General features: G+C 37.6%; 1 protein-coding gene across 10 annotated transcripts; it reads left to right on the top strand.

The window, feature by feature from the left end:
* The first annotated feature begins 927 nt into the window (after positions 1–927).
* On the top strand, positions 928–25,635 carry LOC136838560 (heterogeneous nuclear ribonucleoprotein H-like). Of its 10 annotated transcripts, none has more exons than XM_067103701.1 (12): positions 928–1,048; positions 8,204–8,323; positions 11,960–12,118; positions 12,415–12,558; positions 13,169–13,307; positions 14,831–15,003; positions 15,294–15,409; positions 18,321–18,416; positions 18,586–18,705; positions 18,823–19,057; positions 23,962–24,021; positions 24,956–25,635. In XM_067103701.1, exons 1-11 carry the CDS (start codon positions 991–993, stop codon positions 23,973–23,975), a joined length of 1,374 nt encoding a protein of 457 aa, XP_066959802.1. In that variant the 5' UTR covers positions 928–990; the 3' UTR covers positions 23,976–24,021; positions 24,956–25,635. The 10 variants fall into 10 exon arrangements, with proteins under 10 accessions (XP_066959802.1, XP_066959799.1, XP_066959796.1 ...); XM_067103698.1 differs by having other exon boundaries at positions 18,823–19,061; XM_067103696.1 differs by lacking the exon at positions 23,962–24,021 and adding an exon at positions 5,839–6,006 and having other exon boundaries at positions 998–1,048.
* The last annotated feature ends 530 nt before the right edge of the window (positions 25,636–26,165 follow it).

The raw sequence follows: 26,165 nt of genomic DNA, 5'->3' as shown, positions 1-26,165 counted from the left end.
AATCTCTTTTTCATTATTTGTAAACGTTTTGGCCACCTTTACTAACCTTCCCTTTGATTTTATCTCATTTCCCTTTCCATAAGTCCTCTTTCACCTATGCATGCATTCATTAAGTAACTCCTGGTTCGTTTCAGCTATCCACCACTCTCCTCTTCTTTTATATCCTATAGCATATTTTGTTATGCCTGTAGTTCATCGTCTCTTCCTTCTAAGTTACTCAGATACTATATTCTCCCACCTATCATTCTTCTTACTTCACTCTTGCATACTATGGCACCTCTAAGGTTAGTTTGGACTGACTATAACATTTAACTGTTATTCGCTCAAGCCACCAAAAATATATCTGGAGGTGTTATTTCCTCAAGCTGATTCGATAACATCAATTGTAGGAATTCGTAGTTTTTAATGTATTTTGCTAAACATTTAGATTGAATTTGCCCTTGCTTTTTCGCATATTGTTGGTGTCCAAGCCATATTTGTTCCTTACATGCTGATGAAATTCCATCTAAACGTTTTCACTTTCAGCTAATGACTGTACTTGTCGATTACGAAAGTTGTTTTTTTCATTTTCCGTTCTTTATAAACTGCCAGCAAGCTATGTTACGGCGGGGTACATAAGACATGCGTGACATTTACCACTTGCTGTCCTTCTTTAACTGTCAGAGATATGGTCACATTAATTTTACAGAGTTTGTAGCAGTTGCCATATTAACGAATGTACTTCGGATTTTGCTGAAAAAAATGTGTAAAACTTTAATAGCAATATTCCGTGTAGTTACGATAGCCTAAAATTAATTCTAAGATTAATGGCAGATAGTGTCGTCTTGTGGTTATTACTATTTCAAGAAGAAGCAGTGAGTCTCATTTACATCTCTCTTTCAATTCCCGACAACTTGAACTCTGCTCGTTTGAAAAGCGCGCCCCAGCTGCGCCATTGTATAGTACGCATGCGTAGACCGATTCAGTACAAAAGTTTGCCGCTAGGGGTGCATGTTGGGGAGAGAGAGAGGCGGTGCTTGTGGAAGGGCAGAGGGAACGCGTGTAGAAGGTAAACACTTCCACCTTTTTTTACTTTGTTTTTACGCACGGAAGATTTGAATTCAGTTGAATATACGCCTCGGAGGGGAGTTGCTTTTTCTTTGGTTAGTGTGGCATGTTTGTCGGTCCGCTGAAATCAGGGAGGAAATGAAATTGCCGGCGGTGACGGTAACGCAAAGGACAACGCCATAATGTACGAGCGGCGCGTCATCGCCTTCAAAACACGTTATTACTGGCCGGTCTCTTATTTTCCCGGAAGGTCGTTTTTTTCATTTCTGCGCGTCGTCTTGATGCTTTCGAGAGCGTCTTCGGGATTCGTGGTTGTTTTCTTGTTCGTCCTTAACCCGTCGAATGTGTTGTGTCAGGCCTGGTTGTTTAGAGAGCGGTTCCGGGCGGTACCCATCGAACCCCCCCTACCCGCCACCACCCGACCGCTGCCGTATGTTGTTTGAATCAGTTGTTCGTTTTTGTTTGCATTCTTGTTGACTCTGGTGTACTTTTGTTATGCGGTAACCTCCTCCCGGAGTTCTTAACCACATAGGCCTATCCTGGTTGGTAAAATTGAAGTGTTACCTCGGCCTGGTTCCTGCCAGTTGCCGACCCGGATATTTACTGCCTTTAATGTATGGTGTTGGTTATATTTATATCTTTCTTTATGGTTCTTACTGTTTGTTGTTACTGCTTTTGTTACGTTTTTACGTTCCTCCCCAAGGTGCATGTACTGAACACCGCCTGAATTAATAAACGTTGGCATAGGCTGGGTCTTGCTGTTCCTGGTTCCTCGTGGTCCACCAACCACAACAAGGTTGCCGTGACTTGTCTTTTGAGATAGCCGAAGTTTGCAGCAGCTTTGCATATACATACTTTTTAGTATAGGTGTTGTCTGCTTACGTATGTTAACAGACCAGTTAAAATATATTAGGCCTGTCATAGGAAAAATATTCAGGATATAGCATGCATAGGCCTATAGACTAGGCTATTAGGTATCAATAATTGATTATTCTTTCACTGATAAGATTTGTGATGTAAACAGTCAGTTCCTTTGAATACAAAGGGTTCATGATTAGGTTGGGGTCCAGAGCAGAGAACACCCCCCCCCCTCCAACAGCCAGTTAAGGGCACAACATCCTATGAAAGGCCAGGTAAAGGTAGGTCTGGTTAGGTTACATTCCCTCTGAAATGCCTACTTACAGTTGAAGGGTAGCCTAGGCCAGGCCATGTGGCCCCTCCTGGGATATTGGCTCCAGTTGTGCAGTTACTACTGCCACCATCTGATATTAATTTTTTTTTTTTTATGCTTGTACCTCTATTCCAAAGGGCTGGTACTTTTTGCACATAAACTGGTAATTACCAAACCAGAGGGCCTCTGTAGTATTACATTTTACCTGTGATTTTTATATATTTTATTTTATCCCTGAACTTCACTCAGGTTTCAGCATAAAGCACAACCTTTTATTTATTTGGAATTTGACTCATTGCTCTGTATATTCCAAATAAATTTGGTTACCATCCTCAATATTTTTTTATCTCCAAAAGTAGTTTCACACTGATCTTGACATTAAACTGCACTGTTATATCTACCGAGTAGCGTATGTAAATAGCCCATTGCTTAAGTAGATAAACCACTCTTGAGCACCAACACCTCAAATAAGCTAATGTCCCACCAGCAATTCCCAGTTATCAATAACTTGATCATGAATGCAGGTGCTCTTTTCACAACAGCTGCTTGCACTCTTCCTTGAGTTTGATTGCAATGATGTCCATGATCAGTAAGCATTAAGTAGTTTCACTGATTTCCAGTGCAGCAATTTAATGTTGACCGTTGCTTGTAAGCAACATGGTTCCTATTAGCAGACTTTGGGAGTTCTTACTTCCTGCAGTTGCGTAAGGAAATTATGGCATTTAAAAACAACAGTGGTTATTGAAAAGCTAAATAAAGACTAACCTCCCCCCCCCTTTTTTTTTTTAACTTAACAAGTGAGACTCCTTGCTAATCCATGAAACCAGAGCTGTTGAAAAGGATGGCAAATGTGGTCTACATAACATCTGGTTGGGGCATCTCCACTTAATATAGTTAATGTAGGAACAAATCTTGAACTTGACTAACGCTTGGTACCAATAATAGGGCCAATGAGTATTTGTTGAAATGTTTTGTCATTGATTGATACATTTAGCACGTTACAAAAATAAATTTGTGAATTACATTTTAAAAGGACCAGAAAACCCCATGGCATATGTCAGCCATGAAGGACATAGATCTAGTGCTGTTTGCATTGCTGAGAGAGGAGTTACTCGGTAACCCTGTCAAGTTGGGCAAGTGAACAGTACCGTAGCTTTAGAAAGGAGACGGGCCTATTTGCAAAGCTATTGAAACCAGCTAAAGTACTGGAGGCTCAAGGCATTTGGGAGGGTTTTCAGTTGAGAATGACTAGCCTATGGCTAGCACCTAGCAGTTGAAAACAGTGAGTCAGTTATCAGAAGAATGATAGGAGCTTTGTTGTTAATTTTTGGTAGGGTGGTGATACCTTGCATAGTTATTTCCATTAGGACTGTTACTAGCAATAAGAGCCTAGGTATTCCCACAAAATATCCTTGCAAGAGAAGACCTCAGATATAAAATTATGCTCTTGGTCATGAGTCAACTGTGTAGACATGGCACAACACAAGAATTGCTGGTAATGGGCACTGTGTATGCATGAGCATTAATGGTACCACAAGAGCAGCTGTGCTTCCAGGTTTGAGATGGTAATTGTCATCACAGGTATATAGGATGAGGCAGGTGTGTTTCTCTTGAAATCTTTAGCTAAAAATCCTTATGGAGGGAGTCAACTGGCTATCAGCCTAAGAGGACCCCAAGGGAAATCAGCTTGCAAAGAGAGACTAAGTTAAGGGAAGTTGATGAATAAGCAAATATGGAGTAGTAGAAAATAACATCAATACACCTGAAATAGGTGACATCTTTGAAAGCGGGAGTGAATTTTTGTTCCATGCTTAAACATTGGAAATCAGAAGACTGCAACTGCACTGGGCAAACTATTTGAAATTATAGTTTTATACAAAATAATGCTTGCAAACTAAGTAGTATTAAACCTGATACCAGACAATGACACAGCAGCAGAAGTCTGCATAGTGTTGCAAGTTTTGTATGCATGCATTTCAGCGTTGATGGGAAGTAATGCCAAGCCGTTCTCTGAACGTTGATTATGAGAAGGCATTTAACAGCATTCATTGATGAATATTATGGGACAGCTTCATCACTTATTCTTGTTAAAATGTAAAATTTCAATATGAAACCATGAATAAAGCTAATGTAAAGTGAATTTGCAGCAAATATTGGGTGCCAAACAGGCTTTTTACTTGTGTATTTTATAAGAGAACACCGGTTAGAAGTAGTGATAACCTTTATACAGACTTAAAATATGATGCTGGTGCTGTTTTAATGAGTAAAACACCAGAAGCTTTACAAAGCTTGCTTATTAAAATGAAATTTTAAATTGTATATATATATATATATATATATATATATATATATATATAGAGAGAGAGAGAGAGAGAGAGAGAGAGAAAGAGTTAGGATGTAGGGTAAATGTAAGAAAACCTGAAACATGAGACTGCACAGTGATAAAAGTAACACTAGTTGGGGAATCGGTTTATGTTGAATCTTTGAAATATATACCATATTTACAAACTTCTGATGTAAGTAGTATTGAGAATATGGTTGACTATAAAAGGCAAATGAAGCAACTGGTAGGCTAAAGAAGGTTTTTGAAGTTATGGAAATTAAATGGGCTACTCCAGGCTGAAATTGCTTACAAGAGTTAGACTTAAAGGATATGTTATTAATGTTGTACATTCAAATAGTTTATGGTAATTATTTTTACAGTAGTTATTAAAGGTGTGCAAGAATTTTATCCATTACATAAAACAACTTTTATGAATGTAGTATTATAATAAGTGAGGTGATCGGGTGTAAATAAAATGGTCCTGTTAGCCTTTACTAGGTTTTTATTTTTTTTATATTTTCAGTACATTTTAATTGTTTGCATGGTTATCGTATTCCTTACCGTTTTTTATGAGGAATGGCAGGGCACAGCTAAAGACAACTGGTCTGGTTTATTTTAAACTTCATTTATTTTATTGGTGTCATCTACAAATCACTTGGTAAATGAATTTGAATCAACAAGCTTATAAATATGCTTTGTCCAAATATGGGAACACCAGAGACAGATCCTGTTTCTCAGACAGATGCATAAGAATGACCGAACCACACAAGGCATTGTGTGACCTGGATGCTTACCTGGCCAGGTTGAAGAGGCGTTCTTCAATTTTTCTGAAATGGTTGTGTTGGAGCGCTGACTGCTCTGAATGCACTGTAATTAGTTGGTAGTTTTCATGTTGGACTAATGTGTGAAAACTTTGTATGGGGGTAGTACTGTCAGTGCAACTCACTTGAAGACTGTAGGCATTAATAAAGTGTGTCTGTAGTGTTCCTTCAGCCCCCACCTTCACCCACCCTTTTTAGCCGTTTATTTTTTATCTCTGTTCATCTACCTTCAATCATGCTGTCCAAACACAAGCTCCCTTTTTGCAGTTTCTTAAGCATTGAATGGCTGAAAGTGCCCTGTGCTTGGGTTCATAGCTGAATTTTGATAATTTATAAATCAGTTTAAAATCTATTCGGGAAATGTTCAATCATTTTGGATATACTGCATGATATTCAGATCTGTTGGCAGATAATGATTTACACCCACAAAAGTACATAGTGGTCAGGCTGTTATTTAGTAATTTCTCCATTCTTAGGTACATTATGTCTTGGGTGGGTCGATATGCATTGCGAGCATTTGGAAGGCACTTTGGATTGCAAACTTCTAAACTGCTCTTGTCCAGGCATGTTTATTGGCTAAAAGTCAAGTTCTAAGCCTCTGTTGTCTGCAAACTTCTTGACATCCTTTATAAGATTATCTCGAGGTACAGTAATGTCTTCAAGTGTATAAATAATAACTACCTTTATAATTGAAGGGAATTTCACTGTCTTGCTTCTAACTACAACCATGTCAATAGGAAGAGACATTAGGATTAAAAGAGTTTTAGCAGAAATTACCATTTTTGTCAGTGCTAAATGTTTAAGAAGCAGCAGATTTGGCTCAGAATGTAAGGAAAATTTGTGACAAAAATGTTCTGGCTCTGTTGCTGAAGTGAATGTGCATCTAGATGTCTGAAAGTACAAGCATCAAAAAGAAATTGTTCATTTGAAAGTAAAAAAGTATTTTACGGTAATTTCACCTTTTAAGTCTGTTAATGGGAATTTTAAGAAATTTGAACCTGCAGTGAAGTTCCTCCGGGTATAGAGAGTTCAGTATTAACATGAAATCTAGGCACTTGGCTCCAATAGCACTGTATAACCATAGGCTGACCATGAACAGTGCTTGGTGGAAGCTGAAAAATCTGTAAAGATCACACTAATGGACTGGTTCAAATTGCAGTATACATGATGACCTTTTGTAGTTGACAGTTTTTAGTCTCCTATGTGACTCGCCTGATACTAGTTTCTTAATCAGTTGCATGCTTTAGTATTGAGCTAGTCAGTTTTAATGACAACTATCTATGCAACAGTAAAAGATTGGCTTAGTAGTATTGTAAGACATTAAATGAACATTATGAAGAAGGGTCCAGTAGTTATAAGTTACCAAGAGTAGAAATGTTCACCAGTGTAACCATGGAATGGTTTCAGTATTTTTTCCCATGGAAATCCTCTGGAGAAACTCCAATAACTGTTGATGATGGAGTATGGTAAGAGCTTGTTAAGGATTTCTAGTCAAATGACCTGCCTTTTGTTGATCAAATCAAGACATAAATACTTGTAGGTCAATAAAAAATCATGCAGACCATAGGAATGTCAGATATCAGATGTGTAATATGACAGCAAAGGATTTCCAGTGAAAAGGGATGGGCATGTAAGATGTGATATAGTTTTCAGTCAAGATTGGTTTATGATCTCTTGAATATTAGCTGTTTGGAAAGATTAAATGAGTGATGAAAAAGAAAGGAATAGAGCCAGTATTTTTAAATTCCATTAATGACATTGGACATGTGCTGGAGACACTTGAAATGCTTAGAAGAGAGTAAAACTTAAGGATGGGACCAAGTGTTGGTTGGGGGGAAGTATTGGAAGTTCATGGCTTAATATCTGTAGAGTTCCACCTTTATGTGATAGGGGTTAGTGTCAGAGTACAGTCAGGCCTGTTTAAACATTAGTTTGGAATTTATTTTTCATCTTTTATGCCTTTCAGCAGCAAACACGGTTATAAACGAAGATCACAGCTTGTTATACTAATTTCTGTTTGATTTCTCAGCAACAGAAAATTCCTTGGTGTTTTCTGTAATGGCTTTGCTTTTGTTTGGTGTGTGTTCCTACTTTTTTCAATACTCTTTAAACTTTTTTTTATTGCTTATATTAAATTTTTTGTTTGCTTTCTATAGAGAGCACTTTTTTTTTTTTCACCTCCAGTAATAGTTGTTTTTATGCCTAAGATTTTATATTACGTTGATTTTTTTTTTGTAATATACTTCTAAATTCTGTATCAGCTTTGTTTTACAAACATTTATATATATATATATATATATATATATATATATATATATATATATATATATATATATAGCAGCAGAGGTATGCCCATTTATAAATGAGAATATAAAAAATGTTTACATACAGAATACTTGGATTGAAGCTTGATTCGTCTTGGAGGTTTGCATTACAAATGAGGCAGAATGGGAAAGAGATTGTTTGAAGTTGGATCACAAGGTTTTGGAGAGTTTCATAGTCATCATCATGGTTGAGGTCTCTCAGGATATGGCAGCTGATTTTGTTGTGATAGTGTTGTTGGCTCATTTGTTGTTTGCTTTCATTCTTTAGCCAAAGAGTTGCAGTGCACATGATAGAACCTTTGTGGTTATCATTGTTTGTGTATTGGTGGGATGCTTTTCCCCTCTAGTTGATGGCTTTACAACGGAAAAATCATAAAAAAAAAAAAATGAATGTTCGAGGTGGCTTGTGATGATATATTAGTATATATGCTTGATACAATATACAGTATGTATATATGCTTTATACAGTGTATGTGGTTATTGTAAAGGCAATGATTTTTTTTTTCTTTCTTTCCAGCATCTCACACAGTAGTTAAAATGGGAGAAGGTGAAGGAGAAAACCACAGTGATGACACAGTCATCAGAGTAAGAGGGCTACCTTGGTCAGCGACAGTAGAAGACATACTGAAGTTTTTTGGTGAGTGATATTCTAAGGTTCATTGAGTTGTCATTGCTTTAAAAGTACAGGTAGTGCTCGAGTTACGATGGGGTTAGGTTCCAAAAAACCCAACGTTTGTTGAAATAATCGTAAGTCAAATGTAGCCTAGCCTACACTGGGGTAATCAGTACCATGTATACATATATGGTAGCCTAGCCTACACTACATATACAGTATAGTAATTATTAATGTCAGCTAATTCTGCATGTTCAATGCAGATTGACTTATGATAATTCAGTATAAAGAGAAATTGAACAAAACTAACCAGGGTTAGGATAGCGTACAGTATGGTAATCGATCGTAAACAGTAGCTAGCCTACAGTATATTCTATACATATATGGTAGAGTAGTAATTATTAATACCAGCTAATTCTGCAGATTCAATGCAGATTGACTTATGATAATTCAGTATAAAAAGAAATTGAATAACAAGAAAAATAATCAGACTGTACTGTAAGGGGTACTCACCAAGATTTGGTCCGTCGTCGGCACACGTAATTCACATGAACGGTGTCAGGCTGTTCATGGCTACGGATAACTAAAAATCGGAAGAGGAGGAGGATGATAAAGCTTCAGGATCATCAACTGGCTCCTCTTCAGATAGTATTTCTTCTTCTGTTAGTTCAGGTGTTTCAAAATTAAGAGATGAAGGGGATCGAGGCTCAAATGTCAGGGTAGGGGTGCGGGTGGGGGTAGGGGAGGCAGAAGGCGATGCCACTGGAGTTGTTCTCTTAAAGAAGTGTTCCATTGTCGGTTGCATAGTGCGTTTTTTTCGTTCTTCATAAATGACTTGGTAACATGCAACAGCGTCTTGATGTGCTCTTTTAACTTTAGCAAACCGTTCCATGTTCCCATCCATTTCACTCAAAAGTTTCAGTCCATGTTCAAATGAGGCAAAAACCTCTGCTAGTGCTTTTGTCGTAAACTTTCGCTCTGGCTCTTCTTCAATTTCTTCTTCCTCGTCTGCTCTTTTTCTCTCTTCTGCAAGCGCAATTAAATCTTCTGCCGTAAGCTCTACATCTTGCACATCTAAAATCTTGGATGTCTTCCTCATCAATTTCTAAATCTAAACTTCTCCCAAGTGTCACAATCTTTTTATTAATTTCCACAACTTCTTTATCTTTATTGAAACCTTTGAATGAGTTCACATACACTTGTAGCAGATTTTTCCAAACCCCATTCATACATTCTTTCTTTACCTCCTTCCAAGCCTTTCCAATGTTCATAATGGAGTTTAGAACATTGAATTCCTTCCAGAAAGTCCTGAGATCTTTCTCCTCATTATCCGTAGCCTGAACAGCCTGAGCAAACGTGTTCAAGATAATAGGCCTTGAACGTAGCGACAGCGCCCTGATCCATGGGTTGTATGAGAGAAGTTGTGTTTGGTGGCAGAAACACAACTTTTATGTTCTCATTAATATCTCCGATGTTCTGAGGGTGGCGGGAGCACTGTCTAGAATCAGCAGAATTTTGAAGGAGATTTTTTTTTTCCCTACAATAATCTTTCACTTCTGGAATAAAGCATCGCACAAACCAGTCTTGAACAGCATTGCAGTCATCCATGATTTCTTATTATGGTGGTAATGCACAGGAAGCGTATGCTTGTCGATTTTCTTTAATGCTCTTGGATTTTCGGACTGATAAATCATGAGTGGCTTAAGTTTATACCCAGCCACATTTCCCCCAAGCAGAAGAGTCAGTCGATCTTTGTATGCCTTAAACCCAGGCATCATTGTTGCTTCTTTATGGATGTAGGACCGTTGAGGCATACGCTTCCAATACAGTCCTGTTTCGTCGACATTAAAGATCTGCTCCCGCAAGTACCCTTCATCAATGACGATCTTTTGCAGAATATCCTTGAATTTAGCGGCTCCTGCGGCGTCAGCGCTTGCTGCTTCACCGCTAATTTTCACACTATGAAAATTATGACGGTTCTTGAAGCGATGAAACCATCCAGCACTTGCTACAAAACTTTTGTTGTGGTTATCATCATAGTTTTTCTTCAGTTCATCGAAAAGCATGCGAGCCTTTGTTTGGATGGTTAAGAGACTGAGTGGCATACGCTTCTGTATCTGGTCCTCCATCCACGTGACCAGTAACTGCTCCATTTCCTCCAAAGGTCCTATCCTCTTCTTTGATATAAGTGTCGAATGAACTGAAGCAGATGCCCTTATAGCATTCATTATCCGTTTTCGTCTTTAAGGATGGTGGATACTGTCGACTGAGATAGATGCTCAAACGCGTGCGATTACCATGACTGGCTTTCCAGCGCACGCTGGTTGATAATTTTCATTTTCTGCTCCAGAGTGATAGACTGCCTCTTCTTTTTCGCACCACCAGCACGAGACACACTTGGGTGTTTGGCAGACATAGTGATACAAATTTGAGTTTTAGAGTTTGGTGTATTCACAAAAGCACAAAAATCATAAACGAACACTGACCTATTTTAACTTCCGCACAACGAGAGCAAGCAAGGTCGACTCATTGAATTAATGTACCTGTTCCAGCCTCTCGCCCAACGTATCGCACACCATACACTGCCTGGTTGTACATTGTTGCCTGCGCCAGTCACCCGCGAAATTTAAAAAACGTATTTTCAAAATATTGTCGTATCGATATTAATTGCTAACCCCATTGTAAGAGCGAATTATCGTAAGTCGAAATATCGTAACTCGAGCACTACCTGTACAGTGTTAATCAGTAGTGAAGAATGAAAATTTTTATTCAAGTGGTGTTTTGCTTGGTACCCCTTTTGGAGATGTTTTTGTATGCTTTACAATATTTTTTTCTCTGAACAAGAAGAGGTTGATTCTTTTGGAATATTCGAAGTTCAGCCTTCATCTAGACTACTAGGTGAATCCTTCAGATTATATTATGGGCTGACAAGGATACTTTGCACAAAAAATACATTGCATTTGGATCAGTGTCTTAACTGTTTGAAGAAGAAGAAGAAAAAATTCAGCTGGCTTAACATATACAGTAGAAAAGATTAATTCCCCACCCCTTTCCTTTGGACAAAGCTGCACCCACTGGTTAGCTATTTACTGAATCTGTTACTTCTTAGTGTAACTTTTTCTCTTGTTATTTCTTAGTGTAACTTTTTTTCTGCAGTTTCACCATTAGACCCTTGTGCTTTGTCTCAGTTTCTAGGGATCACAATCTTGCTGTCCAACCACTCGAACTCCCTCTTTTCACTTTAGGGCTGAGTAGGTGAAGTTACCTCAGTGCTTGGTTTTTAGTATAAATTCTGTAAATCAAATCCAGTCCTATCACTACCTGAGAAGAGATATCTTACGTGAGTGCTGTGTGTGTCCATTTAATGGTATTCATGAAGTATATAGTTTATATTTACAATAACATTGGATTTTATAAGAAAAAAGCCTTCAGGTCAGCCCTTCAAGATTTTGGGTGTATGAAGTGGCATGGGTTTTTTTTGAAGGGTCATTCAACATCACTTTGCATAAAACCTGGTATATGATGATATTTGCCAGGATACAGGCCTTACCAGTTGTAGGAAAGTTAGGGCTTTAAGTATTCATCAGTTTGGCTCAGGATTTTGGGGATTAAACACTGTGATTAAGGGTTATTCTCTATAGAGAATACTGGTGTTTTCAGATGGAGTTACAATAAAAAATGGACGGGATGGAGTACATCTTACATTATCACGGGAAGGTCGTCCTAGTGGAGAGGCTTACATTGAAGTTGCTACAGAAGACGATGTTGCCTTGGCAGAGAAGAAACACAATCAGCATATGGGCAGAAGATATATTGAAGGTTGGTGTGGGTTGCCTCTGAAGCCAGTATTGAACAACTCATAATTTAGTTATTTCTGGCATATTTTATCATTTTGCTCTTCAAATGTATATGTCAGTCTGGTTAAAAAATGTTAATGAGTATCAGTCTGGTTTAATATTACAGTAATGAGTATGTCTTGGTTTTCAGTGGTTTAATATTACAGTAATGAGTATGTCTTGGTTTTCAGTTGAAATATTTTCAGTTGCTACCATTTTACTAAAGTAATATCTTGGAAAACTCTATGATGTAGTTACACAGTCAATATTTTTTTGCAGTATTCAAAGCAAAGAGATCGGAGATGGAGTGGGTTGTCAAAAGAACGGGATATGGCACCTTGGGTGGTGAAGATGAAGGATGTGTACGTTTGAGAGGTTTACCTTTTGGTTGTTCGAAGGAAGAAATATCACAGTTTTTTAATGGTGGGTGTACTCTATCAATTGCCTGTAGATACATTTTTGTGAAATATCCCTTTTTGCATTAATTGACCATTGATGTTTGAGAAGTTACGATTACTGTAGTGTTGAATTTGTAAGAACTACTATTTTAAGTTTATATGCATTAGTGTGGTTCGTCTTCACTTTCCTGTTGTGATTTCATTTACAATAATTGCAGTAAGTCTTCCTAGTTTATATCTCACTAAACCAGCATTTACCTAAAATTAAAATCCTGTTTGTTAAAGCTGATGTAAAGAAGTATATACAGTATCAATTTTTCTCTGCTAAGAAGTGGTTCTCATCGTTAAGGCAACCTAATCATGCCATTGGCAGTGATTGATTTCATAGATGTGCTATAGTAATGCATTTAGAAGGCTATGGTTACAAATTTGGGTGGAGATGGATTGCATCTTCACTATAATAGAATGTTGGTGAAAGTTGTTAAAACTTAAAGACTTGGGTTTACTCTAAAGCTTGAAAGTTTCTAAGGTTATTAAAATGGATTCTTAAATTTGTATCCTCTTATTAAGTAAGTGCTTAATTTATAGATGTCTCGATTTTCTTAACAGTATTCTTTTTCAATGTCGCTGGGTAGGGTTGGAGATAGTTCCGAACGGGATAGCTCTGCCTACCGACTACCAGGGGCGGCATACAGGGGAGGCATACGTTCAGTTTATAAACAAAGATGTTGCGGATAAGGCCCTTGAGAAGCATAAGGAAAAGATAGCGCACAGGTGGGAAGGCAACACTACAGAAGAGTAGAGTTGCACACAGGTTAACAGTATAGTCAGGGTGGGGGGAAGGTTTGTGGGCAAAGTTTCATTGCACCTCAACCTACATATGGCCTCACCTCTTCCAGTTCATTTTTATGCTTTTTTCTGTTGATTTTCTTTTTTTTTATCAGTGATTAGTAGTTGAATTGTTACCTTTTAAGAAGCAGTGTTTTTTTGGTTTTTTTGGACTGAGGCCTATGTAGAACATGGTAATGAAATTTGAAGCAAATCAACCCTAAGGCACCTTAAGGGTCGTAGCTGGCTACTGGTGGAGAGGAAGGGAGGGTGGATTGGGAGGGTTTCGTACTTCCCAGGATGTTTACCTTGCATTTTTATGGCTGATTATTAGGCCTATTTAGTTTTAACTATTCAGACGAACAGGTTTGCATGAAGAAGAAAAATTAAGGCAAGGAATATCCAATGTCCCCTTGGAGAATGGTAATGACACAGTAATAGTTTCGTTGTGCTTATAAAGGAGAGAAGTAAAAGACTAGGCATTATGCTTGATGTTAAATGTTATGCAGTACCATTCTCTATCCCGTAAACCAAACCCCAGTTTACCTAAGGTATGCTGGATTAGGGAGGACCGTAGGGTGGGAAGTGTTAAAGCATCCCAAGCAGTGCTCCCAAAGACAGCAATAATTTTGGGTAAGGGTTAAGATGTATTGTTAATTGAATAAGGGCTTCCATTTTCTTTTTATATTTCATTGTTGAAATGCATGAAGGTAAGATAGCACAATCAGACATTGTTTTCATTCAGTTTGGGTTGTACATTTACCATTCTCAAGTCAGTGAAATTGGTGAAGGAAGTCCCAGACAGTTCTAAGCATAAATGTTAGTCATAAGAGAAGGTGACAAGGGCACTCACAGAAGATGCGTGGAACCTGAGAAGCTGGAAACCCGTGGTGGGCGGGTGGGCTGGCGGTGAGTCAGGTAGGCAGAGAAGAGGAGGAGAAGGCTGGAGCAGAGTGGGCACTCGGGCGTTGGGCCTGGGCCGGGCTGGGCCACTGTTGGGCTGGCCGGGAAGAAGCGGGAAGAGTGGCTGGGCCGGGACACGGGCTGGTGGGGCCGGGCCTGGGACTCGGACTGTCATCTATGGTGGTAATAGTTATAACCTTTTTAGAATATTGAATTTAGCAGTTATGAATAATGTAACATTAACTTGGTTATGGAATTGGAATTTGTTTGCGACTTTATCTCATCTTGAAATAAGTGGATTTTCATACTCTTGGTGAAAGTCAGGCTCTGTTTACATGAGTTGCTCATTTTAAATCTGTGGTAAATTCATTTTAAAGTGGAAACGAAGTACTGAATATGAATTGATACTCTTCAGGGGACCATTTAATGATATTGGTAATGTTAACAGAAAATGGTATTGTACTTTGTTAAATGTGTACACTCGCACTATCAGAGGGGGGTCACACTTAAATGAGGAGTCCTTAATCCATTGCATTATTTTCTATGTTGATCTTTTTCACCCACAGATATATAGAAATCTTCAGATCAAATATGGGTGAGATAAGAGCAGCAATGAGTCCAAAAATGCCCAGACCCATGGGTCCAATGGGTGGTTACAATAACCGACCCACTCCATACGATACTCGAGACCGCTTTGGAGGGATGAATAGGTACGGCATGGGAGGCCGAGGTCGTACAAGTAAGTTAACTTCATGGTTTAGAGGATGAGTTGATAACTTTGTGAAGTGCAATGGTTTTAATGAAATTTGCTTTGGAAAGCGTGTATTAGTTTTAAGAGTAATGTTCTCTTTGTGATTATAAAATATTTTGGCAGAATGATAGTTATTGGGTTGAAAATTGTCCTTACCCCATGTGGTGTAAAAATTCAAGCATAATGAAGTTTATATATTGTATTGGGGTTTGATGGAAAGGTTATGCTGAAAATCTCGTGAACAGAGTATGAAAATTGTAAACATTTAAATTTTGCAGGAGGTTACAATGATTTTGATGATGGTCCTGGCTGGGGTGGATCCGGGGGTTACAACGATGGGCCTGGTTGGCAGAATGGCAGAGGTGGTGGCCGTGGAGGTCCTGGTGGAATGAAGGTTAGTCCCTGGTTTTGCATAGTAAAAATGTGACCATGGTAAAGTTTCAGACGGTGGACAACAAAGAATTCAGAGACCAAATGGAATGTTGCCTATATATTGTCTTGTTCTGAACACTTGTACCCCCCTTTTTTTTTTTTTTTTAAAGGCTATGGCTGCAGAAATTAATGTTTTCTTTAGTTTGCCTTACTTTCTTCGTATCAGACCATTTCATTTTGATTTTTCCTTCAAATTGGATATATTACAACCAAGCATATGATGTCTAGAAAATGACCAAGTATGCACTTTAATTTTGTTTTTTGTTGGTCCTTTTAAATTGTTCTTCAATAAATCTTTATAAATTGAAGACGCATCAGCAACCATCTTTCCACTGCCTTGGTAAAATGCAGTAAATTTGGAGTAAATTTGAAAGCATACCATGACAAAATGAATAATTTACAGTCATGAGAAGCTCTTCAAAATTACTGCCTTAAAATTCTTTTGTACAAGGTAATAAGAAATTGGTTTGAAGTTTGTAAAATGCGTATGTCCAGCTCATGTTGGGATTGCAGAAAAGAATGCTGCTCATCCCCCCTGTACCTTTCAAGTTTCACTTGTTCTGGATCTTTGAAACTGTATTTATTCAACATGAATGTATTAAAAATTAAACCCACTGGAGGATAACTGCCATTTTATAAAGTAACCAACTGTCATTCGTTTTAACAGTGGCTATTTGATAAATACCTTGTATAATTTCTTGGTGTGAAGGTACGTTTCAGTACTTATCTTGAAATACCTGGAAAGTATGTGACTACTTTTGTCTTATTTTAGCAAACCCATCAATCAAATATAAGCAGAACTTATATAGGCCCATCAGTTTGAACAAAAAAAAATCCAAATATGCATGGTAACCAGTTCCATTGGATTAGTGACAGTTCATTCTTATGTGGTCTCTTGCTAAGACATGTTCTTGTGTCCAAGGGCCAACATGATCCTCCCTTTCCAATACTATAGCCGGTTCATTTTAGGTAGATTCTTGTGCCTACGAGACGTTGGATTGGCGGCCTCTGATTGGTTGGTACCGGAGATAGGCGGCTCGCTCACCGTCATTTTTACATATGTAGCTCAGAAAACTAGTAATATGTTTATATTTCTTCATTCATCTCACGTTTTGCACAAGATAGGGAAATTTTGGTCGTACCATAGGATTCGGTATGGATTGTACAACTAAATCATGATTTCCTGAAATCAATAAAACACAAAGGAATTACAAGTAAAAGAAAAGAGAAGCGTTTAATTCTTTATACCTGATTTTATTTATCATTGGATTTTGCATCATTCATGCAATCAGGATAAAACTTGTGTTTTCATACAGTAAATTCACCCTAAGAATATGTCACATTATGTTGCATTTGTTCTCGACTCAGTTTGGCATTAGTGCCAAGAGACGGTGATCTGCAAACTGTGAGAGCTTTGAGGTGCCATTGACAGTTGCCAGTTAGTGATAGGAGAAGTTTGCAGTTTCAACAATATTTACCATATTATGTCATTAAATTTTCTGTAAATAAATGCATAGCATTCCCATTATGACTTGTCAAACTTTTTCACTCCAATATCGTATATGTCCCTGTTATTTATCGTGTAGCCTACAGTATGCAAATTTCTCGTCTAGACTAAATTGAAGCCAACACATGCAGATGCATCGATCTGATTATTAATTTTTTCTTATCAGATATGTCCAGACATACAGACATATATGATATTGTAGTGAAAAAATGTGACAGTCATAATAGGAATTCTATGCATTTATTTACAGAAAATGTAATACTGTAACATAATATTACAGTAAATATTGTTGAAACTGCAAACTTCTCATATCACTAATTGGCAACTGTCAATGGTGCCTCTAAGCTCCTGCTTTTTGCTGATCACAGTCTCTCGGCACTATTGCCAAACTGAGTCAAGAACAGATGCAACATAAGACATATTCTTCATTTTCTGTTCACATATCACATGCATCTAAAATCTGAAAGCATCAGCGTAATCAGGGTGAATTTGTATGAAAAAAAAGTTTTATTTTATCTTGATTGCATGAATGATGCAAAATCCATTGATAAGTAAAAGCAGTGTAAAGAAGTAAATGCTTCTCTCTTCTATTACTCATAATGCCTTTGTATTTTATGTTATTGATTTCAGGAAATCATAATTTAGTTGTACAATTAATACCGAATCCTATGGTATGACCAAAACTTTTGTATCTTGTACAAAACATGAGATAAATGAAGAAATATAAACATACTGCCAGTTTTCTGAGGTACAGACATAAAAGTGAGACAGTGAGCGAGCCACCTACCTCCGGTACCAGCCAGTCAGAGGCCGTCAAACAAACGTCTCATAGGCATAGGGCTCACCCAAGAATCTACCTTAAGTGAACCAGCTATAGTGCAATTTCATAATCTGATGGCCTAGTATTTGAGTTATTTGCTGCATACTAGCTTTTAGTTAGCAACTGTGTAGCATTGGTACAGAGTTGCTGTGAGTAGCCTGCTAACCCTTCTCTGTTTCCTTGGCTTTTGCTGGTGTTCTCTCTTTTTGCTTAGTAACTTTATTTAGTTTAGTGATTATTAGTTGTTGAGATTGTATTAATTTCATGTCCAGAGCTTGTATTAATGTCACATACAGTCAGAAATGTTTCATGCTGGTGTACCTGGATGCATTTCACGCAGGCATGGATAAATAATTAAGATGATTGTGCTTGTATAAAAACTGGCAGCCACCAGTAAATCACAAAAGATACAAAACCAAATTTATATTTAGTAATTAATTACACAGTTATTTTTAAACGCATATTATATGCAAGTTATATAACTTAAAAGTGTTCATGTATAGTAGTAGGCTGTCTACTGGTTACAAGGTTGGGTTTTATTTTTAGGGGAACTTTGGTGGACGAGGAAATTGGAATGATACTGGCCATTGTGTCCACATGAGAGGTCTCCCTTTCAGAGCTACCGAGATGGATATTGCTGATGTGAGTAGATTTCATTTGGCTTTTATGTGTATAGCATGTAGATTGAAACCATAATGGATGTTATTGCGTCTCATCAAATATGCTTAGTGATATTTATGCCATGGTAAATGACTATATGTTGTAACATAATCTCCCAACAAAAAGTAATTGAGGCACACTTTCTCTTCAGTTTTTCAGACCCCTTAATCCTGTAAATATTCACATCATTATGGATAACCAGAATCGTCCCTCAGGTGAAGCAGATATAGAATTTGCCACCCATGATGATGCTGTAAAGGCCATGTCAAAGGTAAGTGATTAGCAGTGTTAGTGTGCTGCATTTTTTAGTTGAGCAATATAAATGAAAATCATAAAAACATTTCCCTTTGAATCTGTGTTGACTTATTTTTTTTAATACATTTTACAGGACAAAGCCAACATGCAACATAGATACATCGAATTATTTTTAAATTCTACCCCTGGTGGTAACATGGGAGGCCCAGGTGGTCCCATGGGTGGACCAGGTGGACCAATGGGTGGACCAGGTGGACCAATGGGTGGTCCTGGCTCAGGTAGTTTTGGTGGAGGTGGTGGTGGTGGCGGCAACTTTGGAAGTGGGGGATTTGGAGGAGGATATGGAGGTGGCAGTCGAATGGGCGGAGGTAGGTACGTTGCATTTCTACTATTTATAGGAAATAGTATGGAAGTGGGTGGGAGGGTCATCAGTTGTCAGTACAGCACTGAGTATTTGGATAATTTCCTTTAATGATAAAACATGTATATGTGTGATTGTGTCTCTCTCTCTCTCTCTCTCTCTCTCTTCCATCCTTGATTATTTGCATTTGGAGGGATTAGCATGCACTACCTTATCTAATTTGAGTTAACGTGTATGTCAGCAAATATGTTCAAGGAGATTGAAATATTTTTGGTGTACTCATAATATTACAGAGCTACTAATATGCCATGAGACATGTTTGACACTTTTTAACCACTCATATCAATAACACACGTTGCATTTTCACTGTTTGTTAGATGAGAAATGTCCATAAGTCATCTCTGTAGGGTTAGGCCAGCCCTGTGAGAGCAGATAGTCAGCTCAGTGGTCTGGTTAAACTATTTTAATAGTAATAATAATCTCTGTAGGTTTTAAGTAAACCTGCCCAATAACCTAGTGGTTTGGCTCATCATAGAGTAGCTGAATGTTATTCTGCCATTGTACTTGTGCATATATTCGACCTGAAAATTTTTTAGATTACTGAATAGAGGAGCTACTTTAGTTTTGCCTTAAAATAAAGTGTTGAAACCAAAAGTAGTCATGAATGTGATTTTAAGAAAACTATGGATCAGAATTTTGAATTGCTTTATGAAGATGCTTATGAGTGGTCAAGTAGAATTACATCTCGACTGTTTTACACCTGGAAAAAAATTTTTTTTTACCAACCAATATCATAGTGCCCATATGTGACAACCTTGCCTTGCTCACAGCCTCTTCCCTCCCCCTCCCCCCATCCCTTTTCCTTATGGGCTTGAAATAACCATCTGCCAAGCTACAAGGCCTCTTCTCATTCTCAATGTTAACAGAAGGATGTTGGACCCTCCAAAATTTTATGTACATTATACCTGAATGTCTAAATCCATACCTGTCATAGAAGAAATTACAGCAATTTGAAAGTTGAAATGGCAAGTCCCTATCTTAGAGATATTGCTTACGTATGCTATAGCTGGAGTGATAATCATCATCTTGGCTATGTCCATTCTTAGAAAAATCCGCCACCAATGTCAGGATGCCCTCTGAGTAACGGGATTTAAAGAGGTGTGTCTTTTATAAGTAGATCTTTTCTCCTTCATCACAGTGTCCTCTAAAATTTATACCCTAATGGGATTAGGTAGCTGCAGCATATATCGTGTAATTTTGTAAAAAATTGATTTTATTGTCTAGTAAATATAGTCACCACATTTATTTTACTTGTTCACAAGTCCATACTATTTAACAGTCCCTGTACATACGCTGCCAGTTTTATAGTGCGATAGCTTGACACCTCAAGGAATGCCATGTAGGTGCCGGACCTAGCTATCAGATCCCTGATACTGCCTCCCTCCCTCCTTTTGATGTTGGAAACCTGTGGCATTTTGCTCTTTGTGCCATTCGCCATGAGGATACCCTGACTATCGAAGGTTTGGGCACGAGACGTCTGGAGGAGTTGGAGTTCTTCCCTCCTGACCTCTTGCCCCCCTACCCAGGCTTCGTTAGGCTGACGGAGGAGGCCTGGGTACGATCAGACAAGGTCCCAAAGGAGACGGTGATCTTCCCTAGGGACCAGGCCCAATCGGCTCTGCTTCGCACTCTTACGGAGTCAGTGAAAGTGTTGCAAGCACTAATTAAATATGTACTGTACAAGGTCCAACATTTTACCTTTTGATGAGTCATAAATATAATAAAAAATGGAGGGGAAAAATTCAAACTTAAAGATTACCATTCAAGATGCGAACATCCAGACAATTATTCCAACATTAAAAATGTTTATTTTACATTCATCCAGACAATTATTCCAAGATTAAAAATGTTTACTTTACATTCATCCTTGCCTTTTTTCTTTTATCTCATTTATCCAGTGGTTAGTCTGCATTATTTTCTGGGTCTCTTGATCACGCTGTACAGCTACAACTACTCCATCTTCTTTCCTAGGTTTTGTCTTTTTCACCTTAGGTACCAGTGATGACTCTGCTTTATTTTCTGGGTCTCTTGATCATGCTGTACAGATACAACTATTCCATCTTTTCCCCATCTTAGCAGTGAATGTCTGAAAGTGCCCCTATGCTTGGCTTTTTAGCCTGAAGTCCAATTATTTCAACAGTGAAACTGTCAGTTTGAAAGGTTTTTTGTTAGTGCAGTGGAAAAGATATCAGCAATGATGTCGGATACTCAAAATCACCAAATATTGTATCTTAGGAAAATGAATAATGATATTCAAAATCAGCAAGTATATTATTACTTAGACTGCTACTGAAGATAGCACCAGAAAGATGGTGATTGGCTTGTGATTATGTTTGAGAGGCACACTCTTGTGCTTCGTTTTGTTGCCACCACCCACTTTTTCCTTACTTTTTTTTTATTTTTTTATAAATTATAAAATTACATCAAGGTTTGCTTAGGGTGTTGCCTCCAATAACCTTTATATAATTTAAAAAAAAAAATCCATTTATCCATTAAGATTAAGGAAGCCTGTTGTTTTTATGGTTGTCAGGTGAGGAGGAGGGGATTGTGGAGTAATAACAAAATTACATAGTAAACCTGTTGTCATTACATTTAAAATTAATTTATGCCACTGAAAAGTGTCAACAATGATTAAGCATCTGGATTGCTTTCAAATCCAATTGCATTTACATGAAATGCATTCATGCAATCGAATTAGTCTTGATACAACTACTCTGCTTCCAAAATGACGACACCCAAACCAGTATCATACCATGAAAGGTAACTACAGACACAGAGGGAAAAAATGCTTGCATATTTGAGAAATGTGATTTGACGAATTTTTGCTGTCATGAGTGGAATATTAGAGACTGGGCTTGAAGAATTTTGTCTGTAAAATTATTAATGTGAACTGGGCAAAGCTAGGGAGTTCTTATGTTCATACCAGCTTTTAAAGGGATTTGTTTGAATTAGGAGTGGAAATTAAAACAAATCCAAGAACTTTGCCATTTAAAAGGAATCAAATGAAAGAAAATGTGATGCACAGGTCAAATAGTAATATTTGGATATGATTTATGTTTTGATCACATTTTTTATATGATATAAACTTACTGTTTTCAGAGGAAGCGCTCACTCCAAACTCAATGTTTATAAGAGCAAGAAAACCAGGAATTACCACAGACAAAGAGGAAAATGGGATTTTATTAAAATGCTCTGCTTCCAAATTTTGAGTTGTCAGAATCCTGGAATAAAAAATTACTTGGCTACTAAAGGTTTCAAAACCATAGTCATTATGATGCAGTCAGTGCAAGTTTGAGTGCTTCAGTTATCAGGTAATGGGGCATACACTAAACCACCCCCAGCCTTAATAGCTGTTCCATTCATAACAGCTGTTGGTCCAGCTCTCTCGCATAATGAGAAATATGGTTTGCTACTTGTGGTGTATATATTTGCAAACTGTTGCATCACTGCAGTATCAGACTTGAGAATAAAAAAAAAAAATTGTTGGGTACATCATGGACTCCATCATATCTACCCAATAATTTTTTCAGCAGGGAATAACTCCATAATATGGAGTTATTCCCTAAGTGGTCTTAATTGGTGACATATTTGACTGTCAGATTCTGTTATGATAAAGCTTTAAGCCTTTAGTCATCATCATAGGTGATTGAGCATGTTCAAATTAATTAGGCAGAACCTTAGCAAACTGGTGTAAACAGCTAACATGGATGCTGAGTGCTAGACTTGCTTACTAGTATAAATTCCCTATCTTCCTAACTATAGCATCCATTAAAACCAGAGATGTGCTCTTTAATATCACTACAATCTAAGGAGTAGTGTTATATGCTCTGCCATTATCCATTTTAGATTACACACTTCATTAATCATATTTACTGCCTTATTAAGATGAGACATTGTCTGTCATAATGCATATCAGCCATTACTGATTAACCAGTGCGCATATTGTTTAGACATTTTCATGGCTGTCTTGCCAAATGGCCCAAGATGGAATGCCACAGGGCATTTCATTGAATCCAAAGTTGGCTGTGACATTGCTTTTTGCAACAGCGAGGGGTTCAGATGAGGTGGTCTCCTATGGGAGAGGGTAGGTTGTCAGTCCACCTAAATCCCTCTTGACTTTTGAGTTAGGTGTGAGTTTTGTAGCTAGGTCATTATACTGTTGCTTGTTTTTAGGTGGGTTGTTGTAGCTAGGTCATTATACTGTTGCTTGTTTTTAGGTGGGTTGAGAAAGACAATCTCTCTCTCTCTCTCTCTCTCTCTCTCTCTCTCTCTCTCTCTCTCTCTCTCTCTCTCTCTCTCTCTCTCTCTATATATAATATCTTCTGAGTTTAGTTTATTAATAGTCCAGTTATGCCAGTGAATGTGGACCAATAGAAATCCAACCTTTTATGTTGAAAAAGAGAAGGAAATAGTTTGGCAAATGAGTCTTGGCAACTTTTTGAACATGGGTATTTGATTAGTTATAACAGTACTTGAGGAAGAAACTGTATGTTATTTATCATTGTAAGGGGGGTGTATTAGTGAGAGAGAGTCATGGTTTTCCTTTGGTAATTGTTGTAATAGGCCCCTGCATTTCTTAGCATTGTCTATGATGCTTTTGTGAACTGGAAAACAACTCTTGGTGAAAACATGCTAACACAATATTTAGGTAGACCAGTGCCATAAAATTTTGATAGGTGGTCATTATGATGAGCTGCTCTTGCGCCATACTGCTCTGCGGCAGTTGAAAGTTTTTTTTTTTTAAATTTTATTTTTCAAGTTTGAAAGTAAGGAAATATAACCAGTATTTTTTAAGACAGTCTTAGGAGTTATGAGTGCGAGTTTCAGTTCTTCCACCCCTTTTTTTCTCAGGTTTCAGATATTGAGCTGTAGCAGTTATGATGTCCATGATTAATGACTACCCTTTATGAGGTAGGGCGTGAGATAACTGAGCAAGAGATAGTTGATTATCAGAAGTAATTTCTACCATGTATGTAGTTAAGCCCCAAAGAAAAGTCCATTTCTGTATCTTTGTCGCACAAAGATAATAGAGCATTTATTGAGATGCCTTGATTCAGTGATGGAACTGAGTCTTGATTGATATTTTTGGGATAAGGAATAGCCCTAAGACATACAGCACTCTGTATGGCATGGGGTGGTAGTGTTCCAATCTTACCTCTTGGTTATCTTGTGTAGTGTTCAGACTTGCCTGTTTAAGTAGGGCTCAGGTGTCATGGTTTGGTACATATTGCAGCTTTCATGTTATGGCTACTATACTCTTTAGATCTCACAATTACCACATTTAATGCTTAAATATAGTTAATAGTATGAATAAATTCTATTTATAGTTTCTTGTTAAGAATTGAAGTTGATCTAGGACAGTAATTCTACTAATTGCAGAGAGGGTCACTGACTGGAGTACAAAGATGAAAATGTCTTCACATTTCACATCATACCTACATGACAATTTTGCAGTTCATAGTAAAAAATGCATTGCACAGAAAAATTGACAATCAGTTGTATCAAATTTAAAAGATTGCATGAAACATCTGTTTTACATTGATGAAAGTTTTCCTTTCGTATCTGATGACTTTTGGTAACAATTTTTAAGTGTGTCCAAGCACCAAAATATCTTACTGTATGGGTTCAGTAAAAAAAAAGTTAATGCATTAATTGGGAAACGCTGCCTGATTTTGTGCTGTATTGTTAGTGACCCTGAGTAGAAGATGTAGAAACTAACCTAATGAAGTTAATTTCCTCATGTAATCATTGTCCTTTTTTTTTTATATATATATATAAGGTCTAGTAGATATAAATTAATAAAATTGACCTTCTTTGAATCTTAAGAGTTTTTCTCTCATTTCAGGTGGTAACTTTGGAGGCGGAGGATATGGCAACAATGAAGGAATGGGGGGAGGCATGGGAGGAGGGGGAATGGGAAGTGGCATGGGGGGAGGGGGGATGGGTGGCGGAGGTATGGGGGGAGGCCTAGGTGGTAACCTAGGTGGCGGTCTCTCTGGGAGCCTAAGAGGCATGGGCGGCGGTGGTGGCACCGGCTTCACCACCAGTAGCTTCAGTAATGGATATAATCCCAATAGTGGATTTGGTCCTGGAAACCAGATGTCAGGAAATAACTATAATAGTTTTTGTTAATCTCTTGTGTGGAAATGTTAAATGTTTCAAGTTGTTTTTCTTTTTTCTTTTTTTATTTTGTTGAGTTAGGCAACAAGGATGAAGCTGAAGAATTGATTTTTTTGCAATTAGACCAAGATTGGGCCTTTCTCTTTTGGTTGAAATTTAACTAATAACATTAGTATGCATGGAAATCGGTCTAATTTTCACCTAGTGTGAGGCGTAAATTGTTTAATATTCCTCTTTTAGTTAGATCGAGATGAAGAAAGTTGTAACTAGAGATAATTGGGATTGAGTGAAAGTGACATTCCATACCATTAAAGAAATCTGCACGTCCCTGAAGGAATAAAAGGGAATGACAAATGTAATTTTAGGATTTAACATTTAAGGTCTCAATAAAACCAGTATAATGTCTTTGAATGGGTTTTTTTTTTGCTTGTCATGATACCAATTGGAAGGAAATGTCACACTTAGTTGCTTTGGTTAATTCATTAACTGAAGTTTTCAGTGGCTGCTGTTACTGTGATGTGCATAGGTCATGTGCTTTTGATCTGACAGGGTTCAGGTTCTAGGAAGTAAATGACACCTAGTATGACAGGTCATGATTTTTCTCTGCAGCCTTTTCAGCTCAAGAGTTTTGTTTAAGGTGGACTTTTACTTCTGTGAGATCACCCAGTGGATTGTCATTTGCTTCACCCCATTATTACATAATCTGCAAGCTATGGGCAGGCAATTTGCCATATTCATCATTAAAAAGTTAATGCAGAAACAATGATTACAGTAATTACAGATACCAAAAAACAAAAGTGGCAACTAGTATAGCTGAATCTGAACTTCTTTATTATGAATGGATAGTAGGCAGAGTGATCGTATCAAAACAGATCAAATCCAGTTTTGAGTATGTGTTCATCAAAACCATAAAAGATCACTGTACTGAACTGATT

The sequence above is a fragment of the Macrobrachium rosenbergii genome, chromosome 5, assembly GCF_040412425.1.
Source record: "Macrobrachium rosenbergii isolate ZJJX-2024 chromosome 5, ASM4041242v1, whole genome shotgun sequence".
Taxonomy (NCBI): Eukaryota; Metazoa; Arthropoda; class Malacostraca; order Decapoda; family Palaemonidae; genus Macrobrachium; species Macrobrachium rosenbergii.
This window is presented reverse-complemented; position numbering and strand designations above follow the sequence as displayed.

Coding starts and splice junctions, on each gene's coding strand:
- LOC136838560 (XM_067103694.1), top strand. CDS start 1,390: ATGTGTTGTGTCAGGCCTGGTTGTTTAGAGAGCGGTTCCGGGCGGTAC. Junction 15,410..18,320: donor GAGGTCCTGGTGGAATGAAG/GTTAGTCCCTGG, acceptor TTTTATTTTTAG/GGGAACTTTGGTGGACGAGG. Junction 18,417..18,585: donor CCGAGATGGATATTGCTGAT/GTGAGTAGATTT, acceptor CTTTCTCTTCAG/TTTTTCAGACCCCTTAATCC.